Source organism: Panicum virgatum, chromosome 1K (genome assembly GCF_016808335.1).
Source record: "Panicum virgatum strain AP13 chromosome 1K, P.virgatum_v5, whole genome shotgun sequence".
Classification (NCBI taxonomy): Eukaryota; Viridiplantae; Streptophyta; class Magnoliopsida; order Poales; family Poaceae; genus Panicum; species Panicum virgatum.
The window spans coordinates 6,920,157-6,940,048 of record NC_053136.1 but is presented as its reverse complement, the minus strand read 5'-3'; the positions used below and the strand labels follow the sequence as shown (position 1 = coordinate 6,940,048).

Genomic DNA, 19,892 nt, shown 5'->3' with positions numbered 1-19,892 from the left:
AGAAAAGGCCCACTCAGTTTTCTATATAAGAGCTTGGTAGAAAGGTATGTCGCAGGACAAAATGCTGTTAGATATGCTGGCCAAGTCAGATATGCTGTTAGCTGATTCTTTCAGAATTGCTGTGCACTGGCATTTCACAGGAATAAAAACTGAAGTTGATGAGTTTACTGTGAAATCGCCTACGGAGGTCCCTGTGACATAAAAACCGGTTGAAGTGATATATTCTATTGATGAGAATTATTCCTTTTTTCTAAAAGGAAAAAGTCCATATTACTCCCCTTAAATATTGTTAAAGTTCGGATAACCCCTTAAATTATCTCTTAGTTCAATTTACTCTCTAAACTGTATCATTTGGTCCACCCATGCTCGAACCACAGGTTCAGCATGCTGGTGCTCACGGAGTAAAAAAAAAAAAGGCCACTCGCTATGCTATTTAAACAGGAAATGTGTGGTCCATGACAGTTGCATCGTCATACGCGGCCGCAGGCGTGCCCTCATCGTCAGTGGCATATCCTAGGTAGCTGGGGTTTGTGGCCTTTTCTTGACCCTGTGGAAGAGAAAACTTCTATCTTTCATGTCAAACCTTAGGGGATTCCCCAGGGGTCGGATTTTTATGTCATCTAGTCCAATTTACCCTATAACAATTTATATCTTTTATTTGTCCATACACAAGTAAAGTCTTGAGTTAAAATTTTGCAAGATAATTGCGGACATCATAACGCATTTTAGAAAAATATTTAAAGGATTTTTCATCATTATTTTTATAGGGTGTTTAATAATAAATTAACCCTTATGATACAAAAATATGAAAAAAAATAATGATGAAAAATTTATAATAGTGACATATATTGTGATGCTCACCACAACCCTGCAAAATCTTAAATTAAGATTACACTTTTATGTGGATAAATTGAAAAGACAAATTATATTACTAGGTAAATTGGATCAAACGATATAGTTTAGCGGTCAAATTGAACCAAAAGATAGTTAAGAGGATTATTAGGACTTTGACCACGCTTGAGGGCAGTATAATTTAAACCTTTTCCTTTCTAAAAACTATTATTTTCTTATAAAAAAAGGTTTACGCAGGTTGACAGGCGTGACAGTGACATTAAAATTAAATAGGTTAAATGGTATTCGCCTGGCAACAATTTGGTGGTTATAGCAAAAGTTGTTGTGCTTGGATTGCCAACATGTATGTAATTTTGTTCATTTGATCATGGCATGAATTAATTTACAAGATCATGTCACCTTCACCCCCTATTTCAAAGGGGAAAGTTTTCACTGTGGGTCGTTCACCTACCACCTGTACTATAACCGAAGAAAATAACGAGTGCAGTAAGTTTGTTTTTGATAAAATGATTAGTGCATCTCTTGCATGGATGGCTGTAACATCGCATTCGATTTTCTAAAATGACTGCATACACTACACCTATTGGAATCTAGAAACAGACAACTATCAAGGGCAAATTTGGGCTGCTAGTAGATTTGTATTTTTCCCGAACCTTGAGAAATTGATCTAGCTAGCTATTGTTTCCACTGATGTTTAACATAGTAGAGCTAGCAGCTAGGGATGGACGACAATGATCCTTCACATGATATGAACCACAAACTGTCAAAATCACACCAGACTTTCTTTCCAAGGTGAGCAGGACATGATTCTTGTGCTGATGATTTCTCTTCTGTGTTGAGAGTCATTACACGCATAGGGCTTTGCGTGACACTACTACAAAAAATATTTTCCGAGACAGTTAAAAACCATTAACCGAGGCGGGCAACCCCAACGGCGGTTTGTTGTGCCCGCCTCCGTAAATCAAATAAAAAATTTTAAAAAAGGCGAGGCCCGTCGAGCCCATCGGCGTGCCGCCTCCAGATCCGCCGAACTCGCCCCGCCGCCTGGATCCGCCACCGTCGGGGAGGCCGAGCGCCGCCGCGACGCCGGCTCTGCCACGACCCTGCCGCTGCTCCATCCGGGAGGGGACCGCCCCCCTCCCGCCGCGGCTCCGGCCGCCACGGGCGCGGATCCGGAGGGGCCCGAGCGCGCCGCCGGCGGAGGAGGGGCCCGGCCCCGCGCGCCGCCGCCGCTGATGAGGAGGGGCCCGGCCCAACACGCCACCGCCGCCGGAGTAGGGGGCCAGGCCCCGCGAGCTGCTGCCGGAGTATGGGGCCAGACCCCGCGCAGCGGCCGCCGCCGCTGGCGTAAGGGGCCCTGCCCTGCGCGAGTGCGGGAGGCGGAGGGAGGAGGAGGACGCGAGCCGGATCCCGCCGCCAGGGAGGACGCAGGAGCGTCGCCGCCGCCGGATCCCGTTCGCGCGCCCAGGTTGCGTCGGCCTCTGCCACCGACGCCACCATGGGGGGTGCGAGAGGAGGGAGCAATAGGGGAGGGGGCAAGCCGAGCTGCCATCCCGCCGCCGAGCCGCGCTGCCGACGCCACCATGGGAGGGGCGGGGGAAGGGAGGAGGATGGGTGGAGGGCGGGCATGAGGGAGGAGGACGGGGCGCTGCCGCCGTCCGACACGGGAGGACACGGGAGATAGAGAGAAAGAGAGAGATGGAGTGGAGTTAGGGTTTCTTTGTTTATATAGTCATTCTCAGTAACTGGGCTCACGTGGGGCTTATATGGGCCTGGGATAATAATTGAGGCGGACTTTTATAAAGAGTCCGCCTCCGAAAATAGACTATTAACCGAGACGGACATTTATAATGAGTCTGTCTCGGTTAATAGATTTTGAGAGGTAAAAAGTGACCGCCTCGGTTAATGTGGACCATTAACCGAGGCGGTTATTTTTTCTCCCTGCCTCCGAGCTCTTTTCGGAGCGCCTCGGTTGATGGAATTTTGTAGTAGTGTGACCTGCTATCTAATCCAGTCTGTAAGCACGAAAGGACTCCAACCTACTCCCCAGCTGATGTGGAAATGATGTACATGTCAAATTTCGTCAACAAAGGAATGCAGTGTTAAACTCATGAACCAAATGCTGAAGAATTGGATCTGGACTTCTGTTTTCCACCAAAGGAATGAGAGCGTCACCTTTCAAAATGAAAAGTAAAAACTCTTACTCGTCTTTTCAAGAACTGAAACTAGCATGATTCTTGTGAAGCACAAAGAGAAAAGGCTCTCATTTATTTTTGTTTAAATAACGTGAATCCAAATCGGAACAGCATATGACGCTTGTGAAAGCAAAAAGGAAAGCCAGCAGCACCAGTACTTAGTAACTTGGAAGCTCCAACTAAGTATTTTTTGTTTAAAACATGCTCACAGGAACCACTTATTATTGGAAGTTGGAACGAGAGTGACCGGCAATTTGCAAAAGTGATGCAGACTTATACCAGTGTCCAGTGCACGGCAGTGCCATCTACTACGTGCCTAATTCCCCTTCTTTTTTTTTCTTACTAATTTCAATGTTAACATCACGAATTGACCCTCCGGGCCGGGCGATTGCGAGACCTCACGCCATTTCATTACTACGGCACGTGCTTCGTTGCAGCTGGGATTTTTTTTCTTTAACTTGCTTACAACAAACCCATGCTTTTTTTTGTCTTAAACAAAAACTAGTTGATTGATTGATCTAAAAAAAACTAGTTGATTGACCAATTGATCGTGGTCACGCACTCAGGCGCCGTGGAATTCTGGACGGGGTGCATGGCTCCGGGAGGCTGCGGAGCGAGTTGGTTCATTGTTGGGGAGGAAGACATGACGACGGCCATGGGTGGCCGCTCGTGTCGCGCGAGCCCGAGAGAAGAAGAGGAGCGGAAGAGATAGCGCGCGTCCGCACCGCACGCCACCCCATACAACGGCCTTGCCCTTTTGGTACGTCAGCATCTTTTTCTTTATTGCCGTTTTAATGGAGCTGCCATGTAGGGAGATCGGGTCACGAGCTGAGCTACCAAAACGAATTTTAACCCACGAGTTTGCTTAAAAGATTCTCAAATATTCGCACAAACTTTTTTCTTTTTGAAAATATAAAATTTTCGCACAAACTACTACCCTTCTCCCACCTAGCGCTGTGCTGCTCTGCTCTGCTCGTCCTCCCTGCCTTTATAAGCCCCGGCCACGGGCCCACGGCTCCGCTCGCCTTCTCCTCCCTTCGCTTCGCATACCACTCTCTCCTCGTTTCTCCGGTTCGCGGGGGGCCCAAGGCTTCGAGGAAGGAGTCGGACCCGTGACCCTAGCGCTGTCGGGGCAGCCTCCGGCGATGGCCGCGGCGGCGATCCTGCCGGAGCTGGCGACGCAGGTGCTCATCCCGGTCGCGGCGGCCGTGGGCATCGCGTTCGCGGTGCTGCAGTGGGCGCTCGTCTCCAAGGTGAGGCTCACCCCCGAGCGCCGCGCCGACGGCGGGGCCGCCGCCAAGGCCGGCCCCGCCGACTACCTCATCGAGGAGGAGGAGGGGCTCAACGACCACAACGTCGTCGTCAGGTGCGCCGAGATCCAGAGCGCCATCTCCGAAGGTGAGGCGTCACGTTGCTGGTTCTGTGAGTGCGTATACTTCTCCGCTCGTGGTCGGAACTTGGAAGGGTGGGGTTTTTGCTGGATGATTGGATTAAGGTCTTACCAATTTTTTCTAGTTGGATTATCCGATTATGTGGGAAATGATCGGAACCTTGGTTTGCTTATTGGCTTATAAGCAAACCAGCTGCTCGTCGTTGGGGGATTTGATTTCGCTTGCTTCCGGTGTTCAAATACAAATCGTGAGAAAGGAATACGAGAAATCCCTTCTGTTCATGTACAAATCGTGTGAATTCTAGCTATTCCGTCCAGAACAATGATCTCCCAACCCCCACTGTTTGCTGAACCGACTTTGATGTTTTGCTTGATTGCTGTGTGATTATTTGAACGGGGGGGGGGGGGGGGGGGGGGCGAACAAGCGTTGAGTGCGGTTTTGGGTTTTTGTTTTGTTCGGTGACATGAGAAAGTCGCTGGTATGCAAGTTAGTTTGAGCTCGAAAGGAGGCTTTTAATCGACTAGCTTTTATGGAGGTAGTTAGGAGATTGCTCGCTTTGCACGTGTCAAGTAAAGGCGCCGCTCTTTTCACAGTTCTTCTTTATGGAGTTAATTGTGGCTTATTCAAGTAAATATATTTCAAAAAAAAGATTACAACAACAACAACATAGTCTTTTTTCCCAAGCAAGTTGGGGTAGGCTAGAGATGAAACCCGAAAGAAATAAGTTCAAGGTTCAGGCACATTAATAGCTAGTCTCCAAGCGCTCCTATCCAAAGCTATCTCTTTAGAGATGTTCCAATCCTTAAGGTCTCTCTTAACCGACTCAACCCACGTCAGTTTAGGTCTACCTCTACCCCTCTTTACATTATCGACTAGCTCAAGGACCCCATTACGCACCGGCGCCTCAGGAGGCCTTCGTTGGACATGTCCAAACCATCTCAGCCGATGCTGAGTAAGTTTCTCTTCAATTGGTGCCACCCCGACCCTATCCCGAATAACTTCGTTCCGGACTCTATCCCTCCTTGTGTGCCCGCAAAACCACCGCAACATCCGCATCTCTGCTACACTCAGTTGCTGCACATGTCGCCTTTTTGTAGGCCAACATTCAGCACCGTATAACATCGCCGGACGAATTGCTGTCCTATAGAATTTGCCTTTTAGCTTTTGTGGCACCCTCTTGTCACAAAGGATGCCAGAAACTTGCCGCCATTTCAACCAGCCAGCTGAAATTCTATGCCTAACATCTTCATCAATGTCGCCATCCTTTTGTAGCACCGATCCTAAATACCGAAACGTATCCTTCTGGACCACCACTTGCCCATCTAGACTAACGTCTCCCCCCTCATGCCTAGTCGCGCTGAAATCGCACATCATGTACTCGGTCTTGGTCCTACTAAGTCTGAACCCTTTCGACTCTAACGTGCGTCTCCACAGCTCTAACTTCCTATTAACCCCTGCCCTACTCTCGTCAACTAACACCACATCATCAGCAAAGAGCATACACCAAGGGATCTCACCTTGTATATCCCTTGTGACCTCATCCATCACTAAAGCAAATAAATAAGGGCTCAATGCTGACCCCTGATGTAGGCCTATGTTAATAGGAAAGTCAGTGGTGTTGCCATCACATGTCCGGACAAACGTCGTCGCATCCTTGTACATATCCTTAATGAGGGTAATGTACTTAGTTGGGACTTTGTGCTTCTCCAAAGCCCACCACATGACATTTCTCGGTACTTTGTCATATGCCTTCTCAAGGTCAATGAAGACCATGTGCAAGTCCTTCTTCTGCTCCCTATATCTCTCCATCAATTGTCGTATTAAGAAAATCGCCTCCATGGTTGACCTTCCAGACATGAATCCAAATTGATTTTGGGTCACACTTGTCCCTCTTCTTAGGCGATGCTCGATAACCCTCTCCCAAAGCTTCATCGTATGGCTCATCAGCTTAATCCCACGGTAGTTAGTACAACTTTGAACATCGCCCTTGTTTTTGAAGATAGGTACTAATATACTTCTCCTCCATTCTTCCGGCATCTTGTTTAACCGAAAAATAAGATTAAAAAGCTTAGTTAACCAAAATTATTCAAGTAATTTTTCTGGCTTCATGTATGGGTGATTTGTATATTGCATCAGTGCTCCAGGCTTGTTGGATCTAGGCAAGTCATTAAACTATTTGTTGCTGCTACTTTATGCAGCAGGGATTATACTAAGCATTAGTTTACTGTGCTCTAAGTGTTGTCAGTTAAGCCCTAATCCACTGAAACCCAGCTAATTCTAGTCCAACTAGATACTTCTTTCGAGGTATATTTTGGGAATGTGTGGGCTTTTGGTCAAAATTGGTGGTAATAATATAGTCGAATTGGTCAGAAGCTGTCTGTAGGGTTGGAGATAGTAACAGATAAAGGGGTAAGTTCTTGCAGTCTGAGTCTCTAATTAAGCCCAGAAGTGGGGTTACTGATAAAAATATAAGTTCTTGCTGCACGTGGTCCTCACTACTCAGTCTTCACTGCAGCTGATATTAACTGTAGTCGGTCCAGACTCCATCTCGTGGGAACCACATTCCACTGCCTTTAGTAGTTTCATATTTCATTGCAATCCTTGCATGATGCACATGTGCTGGAAAGTACTGATGCAGACATGCAGTCAGCTGATGCCGGCATATTATGTAGCTTGGCTTGTAGTGGGTTCCTGTACCATTTCAGAACTATTTGTTGGTGTTGTTAGGAACATGCATTATCTATTTTTCTTAATTAAGGATAAGATGATATTCCATAATAATCTCTGGTGATCTATGGGCTAGATATTGTATAGAGCAATTGTGATGTTTCTGTGAAGGTGATTATTTGTGGTTTTTTGTTTACATGATGCCACCGTGGGCCAGAAACAAGCCATGCTGATGCTGTTTCTGTTTCTGTTGCTGTTGCAGTAAAACTTACTTGAGCTATTTTGTCTGTATACTACTGGAACTGTTTTGGCATTCACTAATCACTGCCTATACTTCTTAGAGTTCCTTTAAGTAGGCTGAGTTTGTCTGAACATTCTGTAAAGTTTGGTGGATTAGATTTGGTTGGTTCCCATTGCAGTGCCAATTGGCTGCGCCATGTTGTAGTTGCCGGATAGCCTTGATGGATAAGTTTTCATTGGACCTCATGACTTTCATTTAAATCAGTTCCAGATTAGGCTGCTGTCACTATTTACCATTTGTCTGTAGTTCTGTGTTCCAATTGGTTTGATGTTGACTCGTTTCCTTGTGCTGTTTCTGACTCTGACAACATTAGAAGTGGAAAACTGTTAGTAGCTATCGCCAGAATCTTATTTCGATTTTTTTTCAAGATGGCTAACAAAAGTACGTCAATTTCAGCATATTTTTTTGTTAATAATAGGGAAATATGGTGTACCTCAATAACTGTGCCTGTATGCCAGAACTGTTTTGAATAACATTTATCTTCCTCTTTACTTTGCATGCATCGAGTTTTCTCTAGTGAATATATTCATGCACATAGAAGTTGAGGATTTGCCATTCCAAGATTTTTCACTCCATTGTATCGCTGGATGTGGTGATTGAGTGGCAATCCTCAAGCACAGAATGTGGTGGCAAATCCTCAAACATTCCTTATTTTAGAGGTGTTTGCCATTTAATATCATCACCCTCAAATTTATTGGTACTTTAGAGTCAATATCCTTGTTGCGGCACTCTTTACTCATTTCAAGTTTTTATTTGACAAGCATGGATACATTGTCTGCAACTACTAAAATCACTTGGCATCCTGTTTCTTACATTGTTATGAACAGGAGCAACATCTTTCCTTTTCACTGAATACAAGTATGTTGGATTATTCATGGGCATCTTTGCAATCCTTATATTCCTCTTCCTTGGGTCCGTTGAAGGATTCAGCACAAGGAGTCAGCCATGCCACTATAGCAAGGACAGAACTTGCAAGCCTGCTCTTGCGAATGCCATCTTCAGTACTATAGCGTTTGTGCTTGGTGCAGTCACCTCACTGGTGTCTGGCTTTCTTGGAATGAAGATCGCAACTTATGCAAATGCCCGGACAACTTTGGAGGCCAGAAAGGGTGTTGGGAAGGCATTTATTACTGCCTTCCGATCTGGTGCTGTTATGGGCTTCCTTCTTGCTGCCAGCGGTCTTTTGGTTCTTTACATTGCTATCAATTTGTTTGGAATCTATTATGGCGATGACTGGGAAGGTCTATTTGAGGCTATTACTGGCTATGGTCTTGGTGGTTCTTCTATGGCTCTTTTTGGCCGTGTTGGTGGTGGTATTTATACTAAGGCTGCTGATGTTGGCGCTGATCTTGTCGGGAAGGTAGAAAGGAACATTCCTGAGGATGATCCGAGAAACCCAGCTGTAAGAATTTTTTCACTCAAGTTCTGAAAATGTTATCTTTCCACACTGACTGCATTTTGCTTGCCATGGGAATAGGTTGGCAGCTAACTGTGGTATAATTGTGTAAGAATGATATCTTGTTGTACATGCAGGTCATTGCAGACAATGTTGGTGATAATGTCGGAGACATTGCTGGGATGGGATCAGATCTCTTTGGCTCATATGCTGAATCGTCATGTGCTGCTCTTGTTGTGGCCTCTATCTCATCTTTTGGAATCAACCATGAATTTACTCCTATGGTGTACCCTCTTCTCGTCAGCTCTGTGGGTATTGTAGCATGTCTCATAACAACACTGTTTGCAACTGATTTCTTTGAGATAAAGGCTGTGAATGAAATAGAGCCTGCTCTGAAGAAACAACTTATAATTTCCACTGTTGTGATGACCATTGGCATTGCACTTATCAGTTGGCTAGGCCTTCCATACACCTTCACCATTTTTAACTTTGGAGTCCAGAAGACAGTGCATAGCTGGTATGCAACTTTTGCATTGGCCATTGAATTGCAATTTTATTTAGTATTAACTTCATATTATAATCTCAGTCTGCTTTTAAGTTTATCAGGCAACTGTTCATTTGTGATAGGGCTACCGAGAAACTCTATATTTCGATCTCATTTTAATTGAAATTTATCAGGCAACTGTTCTTGTGCGTGGCTGTTGGTCTCTGGGCTGGCCTAATCATTGGTTTCGTTACCGAGTACTACACAAGCAACGCCTACAGGTATCTGAGATTCTTTCTTGCCAGTGAGTATAGTGGTACCCTTTCTTCTCTGCTTCAATGTATGACATTTTTGTTGTTTTTCATTTCAGCCCTGTACAAGATGTTGCTGATTCCTGCAGAACTGGAGCTGCCACGAATGTCATTTTTGGGCTTGCTTTGGGATACAAATCAGTCATTATCCCTATTTTTGCTATTGCTTTTAGCATCTTCCTCAGCTTCAGCCTTGCTGCTATGTATGGTGTCGCTGTGGCTGCTCTTGGAATGCTGAGCACCATTGCCACAGGTCTTGCTATTGATGCCTACGGCCCAATCAGTGACAATGCTGGAGGAATAGCTGAAATGGCTGGCATGAGCCATAGAATTCGTGAGAGAACTGATGCCCTAGATGCTGCAGGGAACACCACTGCTGCAATTGGAAAGGTAGAGTTTTCTTTCTGTTTTCATTTTCCATTTATTGCACGTGCTTTGGTTTAAGAGCTTGAACACCCCTGGAAAGTGCAGTGTTTTCTGTTTAGATCGTTTTATACTACCTTCAGTGCAATTAGCTTGTCCTAGAAAAAAGATCTCATGGTTTTGTATTCGCAGGGTTTTGCCATTGGCTCTGCAGCCTTGGTGTCTCTTGCACTCTTCGGTGCCTTTGTGAGCCGGGCTGCTATTTCCACTGTTGATGTTCTGACTCCTAAAGTATTCATTGGACTTATTGTTGGTGCTATGCTCCCATACTGGTTCTCAGCAATGACCATGAAGAGTGTAGGCAGTGCTGCACTGAAGATGGTGGAGGAAGTTCGCCGGCAGTTCAACACCATCCCTGGGCTCATGGAGGGCACTACAAAGCCGGATTATGCAACCTGTGTGAAGATCTCCACTGATGCATCCATCAAGGAGATGATCCCCCCAGGGGCTCTTGTTATGCTCACCCCATTGATTGTTGGGATTTTGTTTGGGGTTGAGACCCTCTCCGGAGTCCTTGCTGGTGCTCTCGTCTCTGGTGTTCAGGTTGGTGGGAGCTCCTGTCAAGTCTCAAATTTTGGCAAGCTAGTTGCATCGAGTTTTTCCTTACTCCATTTCACCTTTTCAGATTGCCATCTCTGCATCCAACACTGGTGGTGCCTGGGACAATGCCAAGAAGTACATTGAGGTAAAATCACACAGAATTTAATTTAGTGAACCATTTCTTCTATCCGAATCTGCATTTCTTCTATCATAATTTATGTAAAAAAAATCTTCTTAAAGAAGTGTCTTTACTATAAACTTTTTGATCTTTGGTTTGTTCAGGCTGGAGCTTCGGAGCACGCCAGGACCCTTGGCCCGAAAGGCTCTGACCCTCACAAGGCGGCCGTCATTGGTGACACCATTGGTGATCCCCTCAAGGACACATCTGGCCCCTCCCTCAACATCCTCATCAAGCTCATGGCAGTGGAGTCCCTTGTTTTCGCCCCCTTCTTCGCCACTCATGGTGGCATCCTCTTCAGGTGGCTCTAACTGGCTGGAGTTGCGCGATGAACGCCATAGTTTTGCAGCGGGGAGAGCAGCATGTCAGCTAATACAGCATCTATGGCATATGGTTTGCTCCTCGAGTTGATGAACCCCGTTATGTACGTGGTTTCCTTTTTTTTTCTCTCGCTTGGTGTCTTTCTAGTTCCAGGTTCCAACCATGTTTTGATCCCATAAAATTCGCCTCTAGCCTTCGAGTAACTGAGTACATCGTCATAAGTCATCAGCCCCTCCGGGACATTGAAACATCGGAAAACTTTAAAATTCGAAGAGATGTATTGGTGATGTTGATTAATCTCAATCAATTATTTCCTTGACATTGATTAGAATGTTCTTTGCCTAAAAATGCTATTTTTTTACTCCTTTTTCAAAACGTCAAATGGAAGCTCGGTTCTATAAACTGTTTGAATGTGTAATGTGGGTCTTGTTTAAATGCATAATGGGCCTCTTTAAACATGTATTATACGGACACCCGCCCGACCACATTATGAAATAGAAATATATTTGGGAAAATTGCAAGATTGCCCTTGTTTTGAAGTCCAACTACACGTTTATTCTTGTTTTTTTAACTTTACATATTTGCCTCTGCTTTTAGTCTTCCAGTTGATGCAAAGTTAAAAAAATAGAGGCAAACGTGAAATTGGACCTCAAAACAAGGGCAGTTTGCAAATGGCCCAATATATTTCCATAATTTGCTTGCTTGATGTGTTAGATGCTAATATTCTTATTTATGAATTTTGTTAAATTTTTTCTTCAATTTTTTCTGTTAAATTTAAATTACTTTAACTTAATAAAGCAAAATGTCTTACATTTCACGGAGGACGGAGCGAGCAACTAATTGTCTCCAGATCAAGCTCACTATCTTATGGAAAAAACACTACTCATAACTATACAGTAATTTGTTATTAAATAAATGAAAAACCTCGCTACGAAAATGTGTGTCGCGTCCTGTTTGGAAATGTGAGTTCTTAGAATTTGAAACAAATGTGAATAAATAGTAACAATTTTATGATATCCACCGTCGTCCAAACAGACCGTAAAAGTTGCATCCATAGTTTGTAGCCATAGTCAATGGCGCACGTGAACTATTTATCAACTCATACACTTGCAATTACATTTCCGTCGAGGCGCGCGACATTGGGCTAGCTATTTCAAAGGAAAAATACCTTTAAAGGGATTATTTCAAACTAGCTTATTTACGATTTGCCAAAACTCACATCAGAATAAAAAAAATACTTTCAAAACTCGAAATCGCTGTGAAGAATAAAGAGGATACTGAAAATGACGCGCCGACCTGCAATGTTTTTTTGAAATAAACCGGCCTGCAAATTTCGTCCAAAAAGAAAAATACAAAAAGAACGCAAAAAAAAAAACCGAGTCAAAGCGACCGCGCGTCGAGCAGGTCCCTTGTTTGCGAATCGCCACCTCCGCGTCCTCCCGACCAAATCCCGCGAGCCGCGGGGCCGCCCGATCCTCCATGGCGTCGTCGGAGATCGAGGTGGTCGACGACACCGCGGCCGTCTCCGCCGCCGCCGCCGCCGCCGGGGGCGTGGCGGAACCGGCCGCCGCGTCGGGGGCGGGGCAGGAAGGGGAGGAGGAGGCGCTCAAGGACGACGTGTACACGGGCGCGGCGTACGGGGACCTCGAGAAGCTGCACCGCCTCGTCGAGCTCGAGGGCCGCTCCGTCGCCGAGCCCGACGCGCTCGGGTACCACGCGCTGCAGTGGGCCGCGCTCAACAACCGCGTCGCCGCCGTCCAGTACATTCTCGAGGTCTGGTTCCCCACCATTCTCCTCGGCGCCTGACGCGGTAGGCTGTTGGGCTTAGCTGCTGATAATGGCGATCGCCTGTTGGTGGTGAAAGTTTGCGAGGAATGTGCAGCTAAGCTACCTGCACGTTCTTCTGTCTTAATTGTATGTGTGGCGCCTCCTGCTCCAATGAGAGTTGCTCACCTGAGTTCAAGCTTGTAGGCGTTGGTTTACTGAGTAGTTGTCATTGGGAGTTCTGAACTTCTGACCCAGGGTATCACTGAGGACTGCACATGTTTTATGTATGAATTTCAGCGTGGCGTGTTGTTTTAACTGTGTTGGCAACAACATTTTGGTTCTGCACTTATAGAGGATTAGAGGCCTTCTGCACCCTGTTGTTGTTACAATGCAGTTTGGAAGATGCTGGATGGTGGATACAGTCTCCATCTACATGTAGGGCCCAAGGGTGTGTTTGAGTCTGTTAGGCTAAAGTTAAAGGTGAAATGAGCATTTGCCTTGCGTTGTCGTTTAGTTCAGTTTCTGTAAGACATTCTCCAATTGAACCGGAATCTCTGGTTGGGTTGATGTAATGGTCATCTTCATAACTATTCAAGTCCCTCACATAATTACTAGTAATGTACTAATGTTTGGTCCCTCCCATAATTATTAGCAATGCTAAAAATTGCCTCTTTTGACGTCATTGTTCTGATTAGTGTCCTGTGTTGTACAAGGTAGTTATGTCCTTATTCCTTGACCATATGTTTTGTTTTCTTCTCTACAGCCTGTTTATTTTTTTTCCTTTTGGGTAAGTTTTGGTGGTTGATGATTCTGAGCTTTTAATTTGGACAGCATGGAGCGGATGTAAATGCTATAGACCACACAGGGCAAACAGCACTTCACTGGAGTGCTGTGCGTGGTCATATTCAAGTTGCAGAATTACTTTTGAAAGAAGGAGCTAAGGTCGATGCTGCTGATTTATATGGATACCAGGTTTGTAGTTTGATTTCTCTTTTGCACCTGGGGCACGTTCCACTATAACCCTATCTCTTGTGTCTAGTATATTTTCATAATTTCTCCTGATGGTCACTTCCTCTAGTACAAAAATAAGTGAAGTTTTTTCAGTGGAACACAGATTAAGAGGATGCAACCTTATCACTCTACTAGACCTTATAACTTCTTTCTATCTGGGATAATTAAGATGTACAGATTTTCCCATTATTTTAATTGCATTAAGCACGCTATTGATGTGTCCGATGTGTTGGTACGTGAGGAGTGGTTAAATTCATATCAGTGTAATTCATACAAGGGAAATTTTGGAAAGAAGGTGGCTGATGTAGCAGTTTTTGTCAAAATTTTACCTCTAATCCTTGTGGCACCATTACTTCAGGTTCACTCCTTAATATACTAGGTTCTTCATTATTTGTAGAAGATGTAATATAATTCTGGTGTGGCCCTAAAAGCTTCAATTGAACAAAAAACAAGAATCAGTATAATTATTTATGTTTCGTTAATCAATCTACTGTTATGTTGCAGACCACACATATTGCCGCACAGTATGGTCAGACAGCATTTCTGTATCACATTGTTGCAAAATGGAATGCTGATCATGATGCCCCTGATAACGATGGAAGAAGCCCTCTTCACTGGTTTGTACCTTTTTTATTTTTTTAAATTTAATATGAGCCTGATGGTATTATATATTTGTGATCTTCTTGATATATTATCTAACTTGACTTCACAGTTTCCCTAGTCCCTACTGATGCATCTATGTTCATTCCTCATTTAGGGCTGCGTATAAGGGATTTGCAGATACCATACGTCTCCTTTTGTTTTTAGGTGCCTATAGGGCGCGACAAGATAAAGAAGGTATGCATTGAATTATATTCAGAACTATTTCTGTCTTTACATAGAAAATGACAATATCTCCGGTCAAAAGAGCCTTTGTTTCCAGCAGCTTGTTGTTCATTTCCATTGTAAATGCTTTCGTTAGGTTGTACTCCTTTACATTGGGCTGCTATTCGGGGGAATTTGGAGTCATGCACTGTGCTAGTTCAAGCTGGCAAAATGGAGGACCTTACGGTGCAAGATAAGACTGGATTGACTCCAGCCCAACTTGCTGCTGATAAGAACCATCAACATATTGCATTTTTCCTTGTTAGTATTATTTATCATAATCTTTTGTTTGAGAACTTATTATAATTTTTTAGCTTATCTGGATTCTGGAGTCCAAAGGCCGTAAACCTATAAAACCTTGCTGTCTAGTACAGTCTATTAGTGTTTGCCTTACTGTCTACACTTTGTTAATCTAAGTTGCATAAAATGAAACACATTGCTGCAGATTATTTTAGTTGCAATGCGGCAGATTTTGCATGTGTTCTTCCTTGACAATTACTTTTACCTAGCATTTTATACAATTTTTTTTTCAGTATTAGTGGATTTAGCATGTTAAAGATGGATTTACGGCATTGCTGTTTTTGCATGAAAGATCAAGATGATTAAACTTTGTTTTTTTCTAAAAAAAAGGAGATGTACTGACATTAACAAAAGAGAAAATGATTTCTTTCTCAAATCCATTAGTGCCGAAAGTACTCATCTGCCTTTTGTAGTTTGTAACTGCTCTTGTAATTTTTTGAATATCCCTTTCGCCAATGTTCTGATACAGGCCAGCTTGGTTAGGGACTTACAATGGCCATTATTGACCTTAATATAAAATGTTTTATAGTGCAGTTGTGAAACATAAAGGATTGGCTTGATTTGATGCAGGGGAATGCTAGAAGAGTACACGAACGAGGATGTGGTGGGAATGGTTATTTTGGGAAACTATCGAAAATCGGGCTTGCTCCTCTTCTTTGGTGTATCATTATAGTCTTAATATTTGTATATATACATGCAATTATTTTAGGTATATTACTACTTTGATATATTTCAGATGATTGAATCTTCCATAATATGTTGGCACTTATTTTATTCCTTATATGCAGGAGACTACAACACAAATATGACTGTACCTTTTGGGTTATTTTCATGGTTGGGTGTTTTTCTTGCAATTGCTGGACTGGTTATGTTTTATAGATGCAGCAGGTAGACATCTTATTATAATACTAGCAAGAAAAGAAAAATTAAGAAGCAGAGAAAGAAACCTGAAAGGCCTTGCCTATTGATCTATAAGAAAATCTCTTGTAATGATCTTCGTATGTTTTGGTCGACTAATCTTGAGTTAAGTGGTTAAGCCCCATGCAGTTTGTAATAGTAAACATTGTTTTTCTTTGCTAGATCCCTATCAGTTTGCATTCTAGCTTATGCTTCATTTACTAAAATGCCATGTTATTTTGGTCAAATCTCAGGGCTTTGTGGTAATGCCAATTTTATTTAGTACCTCGCATCATTTTTCTTGCATGTCTATAAAAAAAATCTTTTACTTGTGAACACCCTAAATTTCATTTTCTTTTAATGTGTTGTGCACTATTTTCCTTGTAAATCTAAATATGCAGCACCCGACACCGTACTTCTTTCACTTCTCAGCTAAGATTTTTTTTTTCTGGAATGACCATACTCTTTGTTATGCAGGAAAGATCCTGGTTACATTAGCAAGAATATAGGGGATTCACAAAATCAAAGAGACGATGTAAGATTGAAAGATCTAGAAACCTACTGTAGCTTCATGTCAATATGTTTCCCTCCTGTTGGATTATTAAACTGCCACTCATACAAAGTTAAAAATGATAACATAGTCCTAACTGTGGAATGTTCACCTTTTGTTTTGCACCTCTAGGAACCTTTGTTGAAGAGGGGTCTGGACAACCCTGAACTTCTGGATGGTAATTGGTCTCAACTATGTATAACTTGTAAAGTAAGTTTTTTCTTTTCATTAAGCAGTCCGTTATTTTCCCCTTAAATTAACATTTTTCTGAAGCGGACTGATTTGCCTAGTTTTAATAGATTGTCAGGCCTGTACGCTCAAAACACTGCTCTACATGTGACCGCTGTGTTGAGCAATTCGATCATCACTGCCCATGGGTATCAAATTGCATCGGAAAGGTACTCATCGTTTCCTTTTATATGTTCAACCTCTTAAAGTCATTGTATCAATTGTACTGGGTTAAAAAGTTAAAGGTGTCAGGGAAACATCCTAAAAACTACACTTGTAGACCCACTAGAAACTGAAGAGCAAGAAAACATAGTTCTGCCTCTAGTTGATCAATTACATCATTCTTTTTTGTTACCCTATTTTGAACTTCAATGAAAAATTGTGATTCTTCAGTCTAAGCTATGATGGTTTGAAATTGCAGAGGAACAAATGGGAATTCTTTATGTTCCTTCTCCTAGAAGTTTCGGCAATGATTATTACTGGTGTAACAGCCATCATAAGTATGTTTACATTTTGTTATACCAGAATTTGACTGTATTGAGAAAAGTTTATATATTTAGTTTCTTGTTGCAGGAAGTGTACAAGACCCAGGTTCTCCAGCATCATTTAGTGGATGGCTTGGCTATACAGCTATTAACCATTCCTGGGTGGTGTCTTTTGTCATAATGGACTTACTCCTTTTCTTTGGCGTTATAGCTCTAACAGTAATTCAAGCATCACAGGTATGAGCCAAGTTGGTATTCACCTCTAATCAAGTATTTGGCATTGATGTGATTCTGTTGATGCATCTGCCCATGTTATATGTCTTGGTCATACAAAAGTTATTTCCTTATCGAGCTTTTGTTTGTTTGTTGAGATCCACTACTGCCAGTATTGCTCAGGCTGTCAGGCATTATAACTTTCTTTTCATGCTTATATCGTTATCCTTCTCTCCACAAGCTGGTTATTTCTTGCTTCCCCTACCTTGCAGATATCCAGGAACATAACGACAAATGAGATGGCAAACGCCATGAGGTACAGTTATCTCAGGGGACCAGGTGGCAGATTCAGAAATCCATATGACCATGGGGTGCGCAAGAACTGTTCCGACTTCTTCCTGAAGGGGTACAACGAGGATATTGAGAGGGTTGTGCAGGCAGTGCAGCTTGATGAGGAAATGGGACCGATCCAGACAAGAAGTGCAGTCTTGCAGAGCGGTGAGAGCACCCCACTTCATGTGAATGGCATTGACCATTCTTCCAACGATTCACAAGCGAACTCAAAATCCCATCGCCAAAGTTCTGCCAAGTGTTGCAATCCCAGTAAGAAATCTGAGAGGATCCCTTTGGGCCTAGGGCTGGGCCTTGGGCGTAACAACCCGTCTAGCTGTTATGTGCGGTCTCTTCTTCCCTTGTGAATCGTTTTGGGAATGCAGATGTGTTATTCTTTTTTTATTTATCCGTGCATGCTTGGTGCACAACCACAGCTTTGTTTGGGCTATTTTCTTTGTTGGTGGTCCGTGACCGTGATTTCTCTCTGGCTGCCCTGGCACTGGAATGGTGCTGGAAATGGAGCTCCACCACCCCCGTACTGAAATTGCCAGGATATTTGAGACGGGAGTTGGGAGTTGCATGAGAGCTTCATAAACATCCTCCACTTACATCTACATACACGATGATTTTTTGTTTGTCGAAGGTATAGTTTGCTTTTCTTTTTCATTTTTTTTGGAAGAAGTGCACCGGTGGTGCTCGATTGGTTGCATTTTGTATGTACATGGCTGGGGTTGTATTTCGGGTACTAACCCATTTTGATGCATAGTTGTAAACTAGAAGAACTGTAAATTGTAGAGTAACCTTACTCCAGGGCATGATTTTCCCTGTATCTTTTTTCTCTGGAAATGCATTGCCTCTTCTCATGTAACTAGAGTGCCGAGTGCACATTGCAGGAGCGTCCACTTCCTGCGGTCAGGTGCAGCTCCAAAATCGCTCACCCGGCTTCAAGTAGAGTTTGCGCCAACCAAGCCTGACGAAGATCTAGCTCTGTGGCAGGGCTTCTACCCGGCTCCGGCGTCCTACCAAAGTTTTGCATGAGAAGCTATTTTTAGTAAAAAAAATAGAGGAGCTGCAGCCGTTTTGGCTCCGGATACACTATACTCATGGTCAGGTCTTGAGAACATGTACAAAAACAAACAGGAATCTGCTCGTCCAAACCACGAGAACAAGCCAAGAGCCCACGACATGATCGCTCTACCGATCCCTAGTCATCAATGGCGGTGACGGTGGCTCCCAGTCTCGAGGGTCCGGGCCGGAAAGCCCCAGGCACAGCACCACCCCGCCGCCTCGGCTTCCGCGCCATCCGCTCGAGGAGTTCACGCGCGACCGCGGCCGCCGCTACCGTCGCCGCCTCCTGATCAGTTCCCGCCGCCGCCGCGGTCGCCTTGGCCTCCACCGGCGACCGGTGCAGCCTGCACCGGAACGAGCCCGGGTGCGTCGTCGGCGCGCACAGGCAGTACTTCCCGGCCGGCGCGCCGGCGGCGGCCTTGGAGCACGGCGGCGGAGAGGAGCTCATCGCCGGGTCAAGCTACTAGTGCGGGGTCGCGACTCGCGAGCGATGTGATCAACTGGTGATGGTGATGATCTTTTGAAAAGAAAACTGGTGATGGTGATCTGGTGTTGCTGTGGGCTGCGGCTTGCGCTCGCGCAGAGGCTTCTCGCGGTTGTTCGAGTTGATTGCAACGGACTCCTGGTTCTGGGGCGCAAAAGGATAAAACTGCAACGGGAGAGCCTACGAAAAAGGTGTGTTTATCAAAACAAAGGATAGGAAAATAAGCAATCCCAACAAGTTAAAAGTTCGGTGCAGGACAAAAATGTTAAAAGAGCCTTTTTCTTTCTTTCTTTCTTTCAATCCTCGTGTAAAGCAGGCACTACGGACATGTAGTGACACATATATGCACTCATACTTGTACACTTGTGTCTTGTGAGGCTGTGTTTAGTTTGCGAAAAAGTCTAGATTTTGGTACTGTAGCGCATTTCGTTGTTATTTAATAATTAATGTTCAATCATAGACTAATTAGACTTAAAAAATTCATATATCAAACAGTTATACTGTGTAATTAATTATTTTTTCAACTGTATTTGATGCTCTATGCATGTGTCCGCAGATTCGATGCGACATTTACTGTAGGAAATTTTTTGGGAAATCCACTTTTAGTTGGCATGACATGTAGCCAAACATGGG

At 43.9% G+C, this 19,892-nt stretch overlaps 2 protein-coding genes across 3 annotated transcripts; both read left to right on the top strand.

Moving 5' to 3' along the window:
* The first annotated feature begins 3,875 nt into the window (after positions 1-3,875).
* On the top strand, positions 3,876-11,387 carry LOC120676010 (pyrophosphate-energized vacuolar membrane proton pump-like). The gene is made up of 8 exons (XM_039957250.1): positions 3,876-4,445; positions 8,234-8,808; positions 8,940-9,319; positions 9,481-9,567; positions 9,657-9,987; positions 10,153-10,563; positions 10,646-10,705; positions 10,843-11,387. The coding sequence occupies exons 1-8, from the start codon at positions 4,193-4,195 to the stop codon at positions 11,047-11,049; spliced, it is 2,304 nt and encodes a 767-aa protein (XP_039813184.1). The 5' UTR covers positions 3,876-4,192; the 3' UTR covers positions 11,050-11,387.
* Positions 11,388-12,458: 1,071 nt separating this feature from the next.
* LOC120675890 (protein S-acyltransferase 24-like) lies at positions 12,459-18,373 on the top strand. 2 transcript variants are annotated; one of them, XM_039957131.1, is made up of 13 exons: positions 12,463-12,832; positions 13,658-13,798; positions 14,342-14,454; positions 14,595-14,674; positions 14,799-14,962; positions 15,572-15,710; positions 15,790-15,889; positions 16,376-16,433; positions 16,581-16,658; positions 16,748-16,846; positions 17,098-17,176; positions 17,250-17,398; positions 17,647-18,373. In XM_039957131.1, exons 1-13 carry the CDS (start codon positions 12,539-12,541, stop codon positions 18,070-18,072), a joined length of 1,920 nt encoding a protein of 639 aa, XP_039813065.1. In that variant the 5' UTR covers positions 12,463-12,538; the 3' UTR covers positions 18,073-18,373. The 2 variants fall into 2 exon arrangements, 1 of the variants encoding a protein (XP_039813065.1); XR_005675560.1 differs by lacking the exon at positions 17,647-18,373 and having other exon boundaries at positions 12,459-12,832; positions 17,070-17,176; positions 17,250-17,264.
* Positions 18,374-19,892: the final 1,519 nt, after the last annotated feature.